The 16743-nt window shown below is 36.8% G+C and overlaps 1 protein-coding gene across 4 annotated transcripts; it reads left to right on the plus strand.

Annotated features, from left to right (window-relative positions):
• The first annotated feature begins 1527 nt into the window (after positions 1-1527).
• Positions 1528-9386, plus strand: LOC6563193 (fructose-bisphosphate aldolase). Of its 4 annotated transcripts, XM_032737681.2 has the most exons (5): positions 1528-1653; positions 5237-6053; positions 6122-6321; positions 7463-7537; positions 8630-8874. In XM_032737681.2, exons 2-5 carry the CDS (start codon positions 5258-5260, stop codon positions 8717-8719), a joined length of 1161 nt encoding a protein of 386 aa, XP_032593572.1. In that variant the 5' UTR covers positions 1528-1653; positions 5237-5257; the 3' UTR covers positions 8720-8874. The 4 variants fall into 4 exon arrangements, with proteins under 4 accessions (XP_032593572.1, XP_032593570.1, XP_001990553.1 ...); XM_032737679.2 differs by lacking the exon at positions 8630-8874 and having other exon boundaries at positions 7463-7797; XM_001990517.3 differs by lacking the exons at positions 7463-7537; positions 8630-8874 and adding an exon at positions 6490-6901.
• The last annotated feature ends 7357 nt before the right edge of the window (positions 9387-16743 follow it).

The following is a 16743-nucleotide window of genomic DNA, read 5'->3' on the forward strand; positions in this document are numbered from 1 at the left end:
GGCAGCCACGGCGTATACGTAACGTAATTTGAGCGTGTTTGCTTATGTGTGTGTGTGTACTGCGTGTTTGTGTGTGTGTGTGTGTGGGAGACGAATGCAACACGTGTGGTTGTTTAAATGCCGCGCGATTGCCACACAACTCATCCGGCCGACGCACGAATTTCAACTGAAACTAAAACTGGCGACACAATTGCGAAACAGAAGTCGCCGCAACTTTCTGCCAAGCCTCCCTCCGCACGAAGTCTGCCGACGACCGAACGAAGCGAGCGAGAGAGCGAGCAAGGAAATTCGACGACAAGCAGAGAGCGGCATTTTAATTCGGCTGCTGCGTTAGATAAGAACACCAAATAAAATGATTTAAAGCCATGCTTAAATCTGAAAGTAATTTGAATAACCTGTGTATATATGAGAGCTAAACTTTCATAGTTATTACAGTATTTAAAGCTTGACCCACCATCGACATGTGTAAACTATGCCAAGAACAGCATCAAGCAGGACAACCAAAAGAGAGACACAGAGAGACAGAGAGAGAGAGCTGACCAACTTTTCTCTTTTTACTGACAAAATAATGGGAAATATGCCGCTCTCTTGTAATCAGCTGATTTAGCTGATTGCTGCATGTGCGTGTGTGTTTAAGTTGAGTCCTTTTGCATTGCATTGTAGGGGAGTGGGGGAGGTTGGAGGTTGGAGGTGAGGCATGTTTTCAAGTGCTTTGTTAATGATGTTAGTGTTTACAACGTGCCACAAGAAGGGGCTCGCATTTAATGGTCAATCTTTTGTGTGGCTGGTGGCATTAAATAAAATCGTTATTTGTGTTTATATGCGCTAATCTAATCATAATTGATTGCACTTATCGTTGAGTGCTTAAATCAAATGTGCATTTCAAAAAAATTCATTGCAAACATAAATTTGCCATGGGCCAAAACTATAAATATCTAGTTTCATTGTATATTTTTCCTTAGGTGACTTTTAATTGGCCAATAAATAATAACAATTATTTAATTCTTAACTTAGTGAATTTTGGTTTATACTTAAGTTTATTGTACAAATTCATCAAGTCTGCATTTAACTTAAGTTAATCGCTTATGCATAGCCATCAATTACTAGTATGAATAAAGCTAGGTATAGTTGATAATATTGTAAATTGATTCTTTTATTCAAATCTTCAAACAATATTAAACAAAAAAAAATGCATTACATTCCATTGCTCTATGGAAAGTTCAGACATTTAAATATTTGCGCCGCAAGCAGTATTTATCAAGCAGTACCAAGCAGTGCAGCCACAAACAAAAGCTTTTGCTCAGCAGCGTAAGCTTAGCCCGATTCGCACACCAATTTAAAAGCTTAGCCGTTGCAAGCACCGCTAGCTTTCAGATACCGAATGTGTTTGGTATTTTACGTTTTAGGCACAAAGCTGCCCGCGATTTGACAACACCGAACGACCTCCAAACAACCTTTTGACGTTTCGCTTGCCTACATTCGGCTGCCGCTTTACTTATTTCGCTTTGGAATTTCTCGTTGCCCTCGCCGAAAATAAAAGCGTCCTCAACGTGGCTCCAGTGCAGCAGCAGCAGCAGAGCCAGCCGGTAGTCAGCATCTAAGAGCGGAACATACACGAAAAAAAAACCAACACCCACACAGTTGTCCAGAGCGGTGAGTGTGCGTGTGCAAGTGTGTGATAAAAAAATAAAATATAAATACGACACAATAAAATAAGAGTAAACGTGTAATATCAGTGCATTTTATGCTCTATTCTATGTTGGTTTCGTAATCGCTTTTGCATTTGGCCTGTTAAAGCTTAACCAACGGCACAGAAAGTTCTCGTGTGTGTATGCGACTCTGTGTCTGTGTGTATGTGTGAATGTGCGTGTGAGTGTGCGTGCTTTTTCCAAACCAACTGGAATATTTCCAGCTGGAACATTTTATAGCTGCCTTTTGCCTTCTGCTTATCGTCAGCGTCGTTGACCTATGCAACTGGAATGATAAGGAAATCCGAGTAGATTGATTATTTCACTATTTTATAACGGTGGTTAGCTTGAGGTGATTACCGGTTTAACCGATTTAACCGGCTGCAGTTATACCCACCCCCATACCCCTGCCCCTTGCCTTGCCAATAGATAGGCACACGACGAGTTTTCCTTTGTATTTGTTGGCAGCGTTTCAACTGCAATTTGTAGTCGACGATTCGCTTTATAAATAGATGCCACAAGTCTTACATATAAATATGTATATATGGATAGTAATGCATGTATCTAATTATTAATTAACTACTCAATTAAATGTCGTCATCACTGTTCGTTTGTTGACTTCATCAATCGTCAGTTCCTCTGAAAAACCTTTCTTCTGCCAATAGACAAGAGCGAGATAGCTGAATGTGTATATGCCGTCTCGCTCGGATGTGAACAATTTACATATTTTGCTTAGAATTCGAAATTCCTATGACAATTGTTCGCTTTACATAAGACATAGATCCAGAAAGGGGAAGAGCGACAACGAGAGAGAAAGAGAAAGAGAGAGAAACGTGAAGAATGTGTAAAACACTTTTGAAGGGATGAAAAAAGTTTTGTGAATGAAATTGTTGTTGAAAACATTTCATTGAACGCGCAGCTTCAATTTAAAGAACAATTGCGTTCTATATCATAAAAATAATACTAAAACTTTATTTATATTTTTATTATTAGTTTTATGTATTATGTTATATACAATTCAACTATTTTCTAGCATAGAAATATAAAATAATGCCTTAAGTATAAATATATGCAAGCATTTATTTGCCAAACATATTTTTATCATCAATAGATTCAACTAAAACATATTCGAAATAATTATTTAAAGAAAAAAACTAAAATAGAATTGAGTGAAGATAATTATGCAAATGCCTGCCGAAAATAGAAATGAAAAGTCAAATTTGGTCTTCAAATCAAGTGATGCGAAAAATGAACACAAATATTATCAAATAAAAAAGTGCAATTTTTTTTGTGTATTTTTTCCGCACAGGAACACTTAATAACATCCTACATTGTAAACACTCTGCTCTCTCCGCCTCTTTCTCTCTCCCTCTTTCTTTCTCCCACTCTCTTGCTGTCCCTTTTTGACCTCAGTTTTGTTCTTTTGACTTATAGCTGGAGGCTGGACCTATTTTCTAGCTTGTCACAATAACATCCCGCACAAGTCCCACTAGAAGATAAGAAAAAGGGGGAAGGGGGCTCGACTTCTAGTTATTTCTATTATTTTCTTTTCGATTTTGTGGTTTTTGTTGCTGCTGAAGGTTAAATATTTAGCAGCTTGGCAACAGCCTCACTTAATGCTGCTTCCAAAGATTCCATAATTTTCGAAAATTTCATTTTGTTTTTGTTTTGTCGTTTATTTTTTAATTATTTCAACTTGTTTTTGTTTAGCTGCTCTTTTTCGTGAAATGTTGGGCACATGTGTCTAGTTTATTTTTATACACACACACACAAATACATTTACACATACATGTTTTTTGATAGCAGCATTAATTTTTTGTTATTTATTTTGTTGTTTTTGTCATGTGTCGGTTTTTTCTGGGTGTTGCTGCGCTTGTTTTTTTTAAATATTTATTCGCTGTGTATACTGGGCAACATTTCAGTCTTCGATCGTTTGCCGGCTCGTCAAGGTGTGTGATAACTGAGTGAATCAGCTCTATATACATATATACTATATATATCTCTGTAAAAAATTATTTTGTGTGGCGCACGTAGCTCTTTTTAGCCATATTTTTTCCGAGTAAACAAATGTATTTATTGCAATTTTATTGACTTAGAAGTTGCGGTTATAGTAATAATCAGTGCTTTAAATATTATATATATGTATATATACGTATATATAATATATATATATACGTGAAAATAGTTTACCTGCGTGATTTTCAATGTCAAACAAGTCAAGCAACATTTCTTGTATCTACATCTTTTTCTACGCCTCCCTTCAACTGCCTCCCTCTTTTTCTCTCTCCCTCTTGCACGCGCGCTGCTCGACTTTCTATTTAACCGTTTCGTAAGCAACACGTCACGTCACTAATTCACCGCCGCATTTGCCGCAACATGTTGCCTGACCTTGTTCAATGTCACAGTCTTTGGAGCATGCGTCTATGAAAGTGAAAGTGAACGTCACAAATTGTGCGGGCGACAGCCCCTCACCACACTCGCTCTCTCTCTCTCTCTCTCTCTTCACTCGACCCCTCTCTGATTTCAGCGCCTACCGGTTTGATTACATCAGTAGAGGTTGTAGTTAAATTCGCAGTCGCATCTTGGCTCAGTTGCTACAAAATCATTGTCGAGGTTGGTTAAGCAGCCGGTGCTGAAAAGAAAAAAAACAGATTTACGTCAAAGTCAAGTGACTAATACTGATTAATTAATCCAGTGTGTTGCAATATAGATATAATTGTTGTAAATTAAATTGGTGAAATGTAGTCGTTGCTTACAAGTGAATCATTTGGTCTTACGTATTTATTTCTAAATGTTGAGTTTATTAAGATTAATAAATTTTCACACATTTCACTACAACTTTTGGCGAAAGCTTTGCAGAACCGCTTGGCAACATTAGAGCTTTAATTTGGGCAACATTGTGTGTATACTAGGAACATTGGCAAGCGGAATGTTGCCAGCAGAGAAAGCACTGAAAATTGTGCTCTTTGTTTTGCACTCTCTGTAAAAACAGCTGTGCATTTAATACTTGGATTTGTGCATGTATCTGCTTATTTGTATTGGTGAATAGTAATTGGACTTTGAGACTATATTTTGTGTTATTCTTAACAAAGCCACGCACGTTGATAGTATTTTTTTTACTTATTTTAGAAGTCAACAAGCAAACATTTCGCTCTTCAATTTGGAACGACAACTTTGCAACTCGATAAAATGTTGCCAAGAGATTTAGGCTTTTTATCTATATTTGTGTTCCTTGAAAACAGCTGTGCATTTGAAAAATCGTCAAAACGTTAACAGGCAAATGATTGATGATATGCGATCAAATTTCAGTCGCTTTGTAGTATTTACCTAGACACCAGATACAAAATTAATATAAATATTTAAAATTTCCATAGAGTAGCAATAAGAGTTGCATAATTCAATTATTTTTTTTGGATTGGTGTCAAAATTCTTGGTTTAGCAACCGGAAAATGCAGTTAATAATGTTGCGAGTGCTGAATAGCGCCAATAGCCATTTGTTTTTGATTCACAATAATTCAAAGTCACAATCACAATGCGTTCCATTGCAGAATTACACGCGAATCTCAAAGATGACCACCTACTTCAACTATCCCAGCAAGGAGCTGCAGGAGGAGCTCAAGAGCATTGCCCAGAAGATTGTTGCCCCCGGCAAGGGCATCCTCGCCGCCGATGAGTCCGTCTCGACGATGGGCAAGCGCCTGAGCGACATTGGAGTGGAGAACACCGAAGAGCATCGTCGTGCCTATCGCCAGCTGCTGTTCACCGCCGATGATAAGCTCGCGGAGAACATCTCCGGCGTGATTCTGTTCGATGAGACGGTTTACCAGAAGGCCGATGACGGCACCAGCTTCATCCAGCTGTTGAGGAAGAAGGGCATCATTCCCGGCATCAAGGTCGACACCGGCGTTGTCCCACTGATGGGCTCCGAGGACGAATCGACCACCCAGGGCTTGGATGATCTGGCCAAGCGTTGCGCCAAGTACAAGAAGGAGGGATGCGATTTCGCCAAGTGGCGTTGCGTCCTCAAGATTGGCAAGAACACCCCCTCTTACCAGTCCATTCTCGAGAACGCCAATGTGCTGGCCCGCTACGCCTCCATCTGCCAGTCGGAGCGCATCGTTCCCATTGTGGAGCCCGAGGTGCTGCCCGATGGTGAGCACGATCTGGTTCGCGCCCAGAAGGTGACCGAAACCGTTCTCGCTGCCGTCTACAAGGCCCTCAGCGATCACCATGTCTTCTTGGAGGGCACCCTACTCAAGCCCAACATGGTCACAGCCGGCCAGAGCGCCAAGAAGAACACCCCCGAGGAGATCGCCCTCGCCACCGTCACGGCTCTCCGCCGCACTGTCCCCTCTGCCGTTCCCGGTAAGAAATAAGGGTACTCACTTTGCTTGTTTCACATTTACTAATACATGTTTAAATGTTGTCTGCAGGTGTGACCTTCCTGTCTGGTGGTCAGTCTGAGGAGGAGGCCACCGTCAACTTGAGCGCCATCAACTCTGTTCCTCTGACCCGCCCATGGGCCCTGACCTTCTCGTACGGTCGCGCCCTGCAGGCCTCCGTTCTGCGCGCCTGGGGCGGCAAGAAGGAGAACATTGCCGCCGGCCAGGGCGAGCTTCTCAAGCGCGCCAGGGTAAGTTATCCACATAAACATATACATATATATATAGTATATAAATGGAGTTTTGGGTCTAGTACTATTGCTCTTGGGTCTTGGGTCTAGATTTAAGTGGCTGGGCTTGTGGTTAGGTTATAAATTTAAATTAACTCATCACAATACTCATGAACCTCACTCATCCAGGCCAATGGATTAGCGTCCTTTGGTTGCTATGAAGCTGGCTCCGTCAAAGGCGCTGCCGGCGATACAGGACTCCATGTTGCCGATCATAAATACTAAAGTCGGTTGCAGGAAATCCTAACTGTATATCATACTCAATACCCTCGGATGCATGCACCAACGAATAAGTGGCTCAAAGGCTAATCTGAAATTGAAACGTGATCAAGTCCTATTTCTCAAGCAATGCGAAATATGTCAAATGAGCATTCCATATCCGATCCACATGCATCTCACAATTTGTAAACCTGGTTTGCTGCACAAGGAATTTCAGTGTTTCATAATTTGTAAATTTAATTTTTTTTTATCCCAATCTCCAACTAAAACAATGCTTTTCTGTATTTGTATCTGTATATTAATCATAAAGCTACTAATCGTATGTTGTGCTTACATTTTTATTTCCTTAATATTATTATTAATAGAAGTTTGTAATTTCTTGCATTGCTTGACTTGTTTTGCTTACAATAATGTTGACTAACCAATAATGCTGCAAAGTAAATCGATCTTTTAAAAGTTAAAACCATTTATAATTTTTGTCATTTTCCACTTGTTTTTATTTCAAATCTAAACAATTTTTGTTTACTACAAATTTACTCAACGCTTTGATTCCAAGTTTGCTAAATAATTGATAAATTAATAAATAAATTTTTTTTTCCATTTTTATTATATTAATATATATTTATTGTTTTTAGTCATTAATAAATATTCATTTGGCTTTTTATTTAACTCATACTTTCAACTGCTTCATTAACTATTCAATTGTCGCTATTTTAAGCTCACATTTAACAATCAATTTGATTAACTATTAATTGCACGCTCGTTTTACCGCTTAGCCATTTATTTATTATTTTTAAATCATTATGCACGCATTTGTTTGTATTAATCCTAAACCAATTCCCGCTTTCCCTTTCTGTTTATTTACCTATTGATCCACAACCAGGCCAATGGACTGGCTTGCCAAGGCAAATACGTGGCTGGTTCGATTCCCTCGTTCGCTGGCAATACCAGTCTGTTTGTTGCACAGCACAAGTACTAAAAAAAAAAAATCAAATAGAAAACACTGTTCCAGTAGCTGCACGTGCAACTTGTCAAATAATCTAACGGCTGCAGTCTTAATCCAATTGGCTTACCTGTGCTGAGAGCAAACACCAACCCCAAAACAAAAAACACACATTCCTCACAGCAACACCTGAAATGGAGTTCTACATTTACCGCATACACACATAGACATACAACTAGAGTTCTAATAATAAAACCTACAAAAAAATCTTCAAATTATTATTTTTTGACTTGAGCTTAAAACTTAATTAATTATTTACTAAGCTCGAATAAAAATGTGTTGAAAAATTGAATTAGAGTTGTAAGCATTATGGAAACCATTGCATTTATTTATCGGAACAAAGGCAGCACTTGAATACTACATGAAATGTGTCAAAAATCCAACTGTTTTATTTTAATTTAATTTTGTATATAAAATTGTTTCAATTGACCGAATTTGAAATTATATAAAAAAAAATGAGACGCCTCTGACAACCTTTAGTTATGTAAGCCGAACAAATTGCAGCATGGCTTTAATGAATTAACTGGCCACAGACACACAGAGAGAAAGAGATAGAGAGAGCTGTATATAATTAATGGAATTACGTGCAGGGTCAGCTCGAAATTGGCCTCCGGCCTTTGTAAAGAAGCAAAAAATGGGTCTTTTTGGATCCTTTGTGCCGGTAACACAGTTTCAGCGCAATTAACCATAATCGAATAAACTTTTCGCTCAAAAGACTTGTAAATTTAATTTACAAAAAAAAAAAAAAAAAAAAAACAGAAAAGAAAAAAAAAGTTTGACAACATGTGGGTGGTGTGGGATTTGTGCAGGGGGAGTGAGTGAAAAGTTTGAAAAATTGCCGCAGGTAAGGTGCGGGTAAAGATTAAGTTTACAGTTCAGTGAGCCATGCCAGAAATCGCAGAGCAGAAACTTGAGCATTTTCTGGTGGGCACAAAGCGAATGTAAAGGAAATTGTCTGTTTTGAGCGATATTTTTAGCACGATTCAAATGAAAAATTGTAAATTAATTAACGTTTCTCCTCTCATGTTCTCTTTTTTTTCCCCTCAGGCTAACGGTGAGGCCTCTTTGGGCAAATACGTTGCTGGCAGCGCTGGCGCTGGTTCCGGCTCTCTGTTCATTGCCAACCACGCCTACTAAGGCGGCAGCAGCAGCAGCGCCAACGTAGCAGATAATAAAAAACGCAAATTGCTGGAAAAATCATAACTTTTTCCACGCAATTTTCATTATTTATTTTCTAAGTTACAAACAAGCAAAGAGCTAAAAAGCATGCAAAAAAAAAAAAACAAAAAAAAAACTAGAATGTTTGAAAAAAAAAAAATGAAAAATTATGTTTATTGAGACGCAAATTTACTTTTAGTTCTAAGCACAAAACAAAACACATACAAAAAAAAAAAAAAATGTTGAAGTTATGCAAATTATATACATTATGATTATTCTGATGTTTATGAATATTATGTAATTTCAATGTTCGTAATTCACTTGCTTGAGCAATGTCGTAAATCGTAAAGGCGAGAAAAATGATAAAACTAAAACAAAAACAAAAACAAAACAAAACAAACCACTTCAAAGATTTTAAACATTGAAATCATATGAGTTTCTTACGTTTCTATTTATCCATAAATTTTTTGCAATGTTTGTATACAAAAAGCAATGAGAAAATGTTTTTCTTTTTATAATTATTATTATTACACTTTATATTTATGATTATTATTATAATTATAAGTGAAAAAAATGACGCAAATAAACAAACACAATACAAAATAATAATAAAAAACAAAAACCAAAACGAGAAACCAACAACAAAGCAACAAATCTATAACACATATATATATATATATATATATATTTAATATATATATATATATCAGCCGAAATGAGCTGATATGCATATACATACATACGTTAATTATGAAACATTGTTATTGCTAAAAAGCAGAAATTATTAACAAATCAACTATTAACAATAATAATAAGTTCTTAGCATGGTGACTTCACAACTGTATTTGACACATATTTATTGCAAAACTGTGCAAAAATGGGGCACTCGAGTTTGCAGCTTATTATTAAACATATATAAATATTCATACATACTAAATATCGATAGCCGACGAGAATTCATCTCTTGGTTCGTTTGGATGCATCATGCACATGCAGCAACATTAATTTGAAAAGAGAAACCAACAAAGCAACCAAATCAACTAACCCCATATATACCTATTCTATATATTTATGATTCTTATTATTATTATTACTATTATTATGTGTTATTCAAATTTCTATATATTATATATTTCTGCATATCGTTGTTACTCCCAAACATTTTAGATGCAAACAATGCATATACATAATATTACAAGTATAAGCAACTAATTATGATTTTAGAAAAGAGCATAGCAACAAAAATGAATGAAAAAAAAATGAAAAATGAAAAATGAAAAATGTTGAAATGGTATCTCACATTTTTTATGACAACCTGAAATCCTGAAAGCGAAACGTACAATAACAACACATATAAGAACACCAAACAGCATGTTTCACTCATCCTTTAGCTGAAATACAGAGAAAATTCGACAGCAACAACAAAAAACAAAAAACTTATCAAATAAGGCATTTGAAGCGAACATCATTCAATAAAAACGAAACCTTATAAGAGAGCAAAAATACCAAACGCATCTTTTTACTTATCATTGAGCTGCACATAACTGCCGCTCATCGAAAATACTGTTGCATACAGCAGGGCAACACTTACAACGTTTGCAATACTGTTTTACAGTTTGGCAGCCACCAAACTATGTGTGGCGCGGCACCTATTTGAATATTAGCCTCAGAAACTAAAATGCTTTTCAAATATTGATTTATGCTTAGCAAACTGAATTAAATTGGGATGCTTTAAAATATATTTGATGTAGCTTGAAATTTAATGTATCTTTTAAATAAACCAAGTTTCAAAAAAGTTATTTCATTTGAACATTATTAATTAGTTGAAGTAAGAATATTCTAGTCGAAAGAACTTGCATCGGAGGCACTCTAAACTGCAGCTGTAATATATATTAAATGTTTTCTACATAGTCATGTATACTTAGGCTTGCAGATATTAGTTTTTTCAATATGACAATATATTTTGGTGGGTAAAGTTTGAGTTTCTTTTCCGATATTAAAATTATACGTTATGCATGAATGAGTTTATCAATAATGAATCAGGGTATAATATATAACAATTGGAAAGCTATATTTTTACACTTGTGTCTTTTACTGCAGTTGATGCTGATCAAAAAGTATATACATTTCAAATTATATAATTAATGTTGCCGAATATACTTAGTTCTGCCTATTAAATACTTTTACAAAATTGGGGTTTAAACTCTCTTTCCATTTTTACCATAAATCGGGTCACATAACTATTTGGATATATATATAAAAAACTATACATTTATTCTATCATAAAACTTCACAATTAATAAATGAAGAACGCAGATGCCTTTCTTTAAGATTGCTAATGACCTAAACAATAGCAGAGCGGCTGGCGCTAATTTAAATAAAAACAAAAATATAAATACTTAAAATTTGCACTTATGCGTAATGATAATAAACATTTGTGGATTATTAATATATATATATCTATATATTTAGAGCACTTTCGACCATAAATAGTGATTCTTTATCGACCAGTACATTCCTCCTTTTTTTGGGGGATTATATTAGGAGTTATTCGATTTAAATTTTAGCACGAAATCATTTGAACTAGTTGTTCGGAGACATGAGAAAAATCTAAATTGGGTTCAAATTAAATAAATTGGTTACAGGGAATCTGTTGTTCTTCGCATAGTGAATATATACAATTTTTCCTGGCAGCTGATATCCACAACGATTAAACAGAAAATGTTGCCAAATCGTTTTGAATTCTTTTCTGAGTATTTTTAGCAATAATTAAAACAAAAAACCATTTCCGATTAATTTTTGCAATTGTTGCTGTAGCTATTGTTTCCTGTTGCCTTTTTTCACTTCGAGAACATCATCGATTTCCCATATCTATTTGTAATTTCATTTAAATGAAATGTTTGCACGATACCCGCACTTTATTGGCACACAACTGTCGGTTTTCAGACATCGTATCTGTTATTTTATCAGAAATTCATACAGTCGAGATATGCTGACACGCATTGCCTGACTTTTAATGTACTTAACCAGCGGTTCAAATTCAAGTCGATGAAAGAACACAACAGAGAAATCAGTGAATGCACTTTAATCAAACCTAAGACTTCTCGAATTGTATTTTCTTTTATTTTTGGACCCATCTTCTGCCATTTTAATTTACAATTTCCTTCATTGCAGATGCAAATGTAAACAGACGAAAAGGCAATGTAATCTGTCCAATGATCCGCAATTCGTTGTACATTCAATTTTCTCTTGATGTTGTTGATTTTGTTGTTGTTGCTCTTGCTGCCATGTCTGCAGCTGCATTGAGGGCAAAGTTTTTTTAATCAATACCAAACAAAATGCGCAAGGGCAGAGCCAGCAAGAGATAGAGATACAGAGATGAGAGAGACACAGCAACAGACATGGCGACGACACTCAAAAGCCGCGACAAAGGCTACTTCGATGCCTGACGCCCATATTTGACCACATCACATGGTGAATGGAATCGTGTTTCTTTTTTTAAACACTTTCGCAACGTAAAATTTGAGTAAAGTAAAGAAAAAAGAAATGCTCTTTTTTTAGGCGTTTACGCAGCTTGAAAAGTTGAAACAACAAGATTGTCTTAGCCTAATATTTAATTTAAACTCATTGTTTTACTACGGGATTTCTATTTATTATTTATGTGTTAAGTCATCAATCAGTTTTTTTTTAGATTAAATAATACAATACTTCTTTCTCATCAGCAATTTAAGAGTATTTGCATTTCGTCACCTCATAAGCCGCATATAATTTGTTCACTTTTGATGTTTTATTATTGTTGCTGTGGTTGCTTTTGGTGTCTTCTTAATGAACATCATTCATATGCGTTTTGGACGGTTATTGCAAGCGCAATAAATTATTTAAATGACTTTATGAGCCATTATAATACAACTCAATTTGTGTAATTTGCTTTGATTAATCTCGCCGTGTTTAATCGGGTCAATGCATTGCGCATAATTCAAATCTATTCGGGACAAATGTTCAAATTCAATTTGAATATTATTGCTGATGGTTTTCCGTTTCCAGATAAATTTAATTTATTTCCGACCTTTATTGTGTTGAGTTTGTTAAATGTTTGTTAGAATTGGAAATCTGTACAAATAACTAAAGACCGCATTCACAAGCTGTCACTTGCACGGCTAATGGCAAATGGACAAATTTCGGTTCATCAGCTGCAATTGCACAATGCGAATGCCACAAAAAGCGGGTTAGTTGAATGTTTCTCATGCTGCTGGTGGGTGCAGACAACAATGCGCTAATGTCAACATTTCCGTTACCAATGCCAGTTCCTGGTGATGGTGGTGGTGGTGGTGTTGCTGCTGCTGCTGCTTCTGCTGCACAAAGATTGTCCACATAGTGGAATTAATTGTATTTGCATAGCATGTAAACATCATCACTTTTGCTGTCAGGGTTCCGCTTGGCCAGGACCTTTAGTTGCTGCCATTGTCGTTGCCATTTTGTACGTTTGAAAGCTCTGCACCCATTCGGTATGGCATTTGCTATCTGACGGTGGCATGAAAAGCACGTCATTGTATCCTTTGGCTTCCTGTGGCTCCACTGCGATCCGGGCGTGTATTTTGAGCTGCCAGTTGCTGATTACGCGCCACGTTCACACATATAAGCACACACACAACCAACACAAACACACACATCGAATAACATGTCATAGCATCAACGAGGAAGTGGATGTGAACTCGCTGCAAAATGTTGCGACATCAACGTTTTGAGGCGGAAATTGACACGTCGTCTGACACACACAGGGTATGCTTAAGTCAAAACTCATTTACGAGAGCGACAGAGAGAGAGAGAATGAGAGAGAGCGAGTGAGAGTGAGAGAGAGAGCGAGTGAGAGTTGGTGAGAGAGAGAGAGATTGAAAGTTGGGGTGACTGCTTGATTGCTTCTTGCATAATTTAAACTGTAAAAGCGTTTGGCGGTACGCCAATTAGGCATCTTCTTGCTAAGTCAATCGATTGAAAACCATTTTATGTCCTGCATTAAATCCATATACGTAATGCTATGTTATGTTAAGTTAATTTCCTTGCTAGCCTCAAGTTACGTGACCAGACTTGACACCTTATCATTAGAGACAATTACACACACACACACACACACACACACACACACATGGCACACACGCAGAATGCCCAGCTGTATATAATTGTAACGGTAATTACAAATACAAGCTATTTGTGTGTTCTCTCACAAGCACTTTCTAATTAGCTGCCCAAGCCACACAGACTTCGAAAAGCACAGCTGAAAGCTTGTTTGCCGCCAACGCAGCACAAATTGACAACGCCTCGCATGTTGCCTCATTTGACAGCCGTGTGTTACACGGTTTTTTTTTTTTTTTCAACTGTCCACTGAGTGCTACGCCCGCAATTCCTTCAATTGAAATGCGAGCTATGTCAAATGTAGCGTTGCTTGGCAGCTAAGGTGCTGAATCAGCTAATCACTGATTAAGTAATCGAAATACAAAGCTGAACCTAAGTTATCAGCTAGCAAAATTTTCCAATTAGAGCTGCATGCTACTAATGCTTGATTTAGCCACAACAATCACAGATAAATCAAACTATAGAATTGTGGAACTGATTGTAGCTAAGCTGGAATTGTGAATGAATATAATTGAAATCATTGAAAGTGATTAACTGCCTTAAGGCTTAATAAATAGTTTATTGCGTCGGTCTTGCAATTGTCAAATGTTATGTTAAAAATAGTACAAGAACAAATAATTTATTTAGCAAAAAATATGTATCTTCAGATGTCAAAAAAAAGGATTTATAACTAGTTAAATGCACAGGCAAAATATTTATTACACAGATCCTTGAAAACATCACAGAATTAATTGGAGTGTCAAGTCCAAAGCCAAAGGCATTCGAAAAACCCAATCCTCAATTTCGTACTAATCAATTAAGGAGAATATTTTTCTTTGATTTACTCTAAAGGGATTTTCAGTCAAGTTCGCAATCAATCCGTTAGCATGAAATTGGAAATGAAGTCGTCCTGCACAAAGCACACAGGAACAGAGCAAAGACCTGCCAATGCTTAAGTGCACGTGTGTGGTTCTGTCTCTGTGTGAGCCATTGTGTGTGCCAAAGCATTTTGGGCCATTTGCACTGTTTGGCAGTTGGTTGGTTGGCTAGTGCGTCTTAGCGTCAGAGCGACGCCACTGTCGGCCAATGTGAAGGCCGATCGATTCGTTTGGCCGTCCTCCAAAGTCTGCCCATTGCATTGGCAATTTATGTTCATTGAGTTGATGTTGATTTGCGCGCGGCGGCATGACTTTTTAATGGAATGCAATTTTATGCAGGGGGCAGCGGGGATGGAAGTGGAGTATGCATTTTGGACTTGCAGAAATGTAGGCGAATGGCCAAAACGACAAAAGACTCGAACGGGTAAATGTCTGAATATCTGAATGGCCGACTGGCGTGCATTCGATTGCATTTTGAGCATTTGTTGGCCGTGTGCCAGAAACCAAAACCGGAAAGACAGCTCTCATCGAAACCAAATTGTTGCCGCCACATTTGCAGCGATTGTGCCGTTGACTGTCGTCTGACAGCGCATGCTGCGTATGCGTAATATGATGAGTACATTTAAGCTTAAACTGTGGCCAATTGGTTGCCTAGCAGCGACCTAAAAGCAAAATGGATAAAAACCCCATTAGTGGCTTTCAAGTATTTATAGCAAAGCCAGTGACGAGGTGTTGAGCGTAATGTTTAAGACTTGAAGTATAACTCACGCATTAAAATGTTTAATGAGGACAAATATATGAAATATTTTATACGTTTTACAGAAGGCATTATAATGAGAGATCTCCGACACCTTAAAGTATAAATAGTCTTAATCATAACAACCATGTCCACTTATTATTGTTATAAATATATGCCTAGAACTTTGATAAAAATAAAATTAAAACAGAACAGGACTAAAGCAGATGATTATCATTTGAAATATTATTCAGTTTTTAAATTTATTGTCGAAATTATAAGTCATCATCAGAGTGCCTAAGGTCGTAATTCTTACTACTCCATTTCCATTTTCACATAATTATAAAATACAAAATAAAAATTCACAGATTACATTTAATTAATTTAATTCACATTATGTGCATATATTAAGACCTCTGAACATAAATGGCATTTTTAAAGTGACGCAATACACACAACATTATTAAAATTCAAATTTGTCTGGCTTACATAAAAATAAATGATGTTAAGTAAGTTTACTCTTACTATAAGTAAGGCAATAGGTATTCAAATCTCTGAACATAAATGATATTTTTGGAAATGCCGAATACAGAAATTTTTAAGTAAAATTCAAGTTGTTGGGCCTGCATAAAAAAGCGCAATAAAATAAATGTACTTCCCACTAGAGTTAAAGTAATAAACACATCTGCTCAGCTGCATTGCCGACGCACCCGCATGCAATTTTTGCAATCAGAAAATACGAGTCAAACTCAATTAAGGAGCTCATAGCGTGCAAGTATTATGTAAGCCGAGAGACCGAGATGAACTGCATCAAATTTGAAAGTTCAGCAAACATGCAATGATAGCAGTCAGAAAAAGTCAGAAGCCGACACTACTGATGATGATTTGTGAGTGTATCATGTGTGTTCAGTTCAGTGGCTGAGTGAAAAATGGGAATTTGACAGAAGCATTTATGTGATTTGCGCACATTTACTGCCACCATAATTGACACAGAGTGTAAATCGCATCACGGATAAATAGGTTTGCTCGCACTGCGTTTGGTTAGCATTAATAAAAATCACCCGCTGACAACAATCACGAGCAACTCTCGTGGGAGAGAAAAGCCCAGCTGCTGAGCTGCTATAAATTTAATGCGATACACTTGCATGGCAGTGCCGCAGATGGAGCCGCAAAGGTCACCAATTGAATGGAAAGTCCAATCAGAATCATTTATAGCCCATTCATTTGTTATACGTGTAAGTACATTTACATATATTTATTTAATCAGTGTAACTTTCACT

The sequence above is a fragment of the Drosophila grimshawi genome, unplaced genomic scaffold (assembly GCF_018153295.1).
Source record: "Drosophila grimshawi isolate 15287-2541.00 unplaced genomic scaffold, ASM1815329v1 contig_311, whole genome shotgun sequence".
Taxonomy (NCBI): Eukaryota; Metazoa; Arthropoda; class Insecta; order Diptera; family Drosophilidae; genus Drosophila; species Drosophila grimshawi.

What these genes read in the sequence shown, in the direction of transcription:
- LOC6563193 (XM_032737681.2), top strand. Translation starts at nt 5,258, where the DNA reads ATGACCACCTACTTCAACTATCCCAGCAAGGAGCTGCAGGAGGAGCTC. An exon ending in TGTCCCCTCTGCCGTTCCCG is followed by an intron (nt 6,054 to 6,121) that starts GTAAGAAATAAG and finishes TGTTGTCTGCAG; the next exon opens with GTGTGACCTTCCTGTCTGGT. An exon ending in CTGGCAATACCAGTCTGTTT is followed by an intron (nt 7,538 to 8,629) that starts GTTGCACAGCAC and finishes TTTTCCCCTCAG; the next exon opens with GCTAACGGTGAGGCCTCTTT.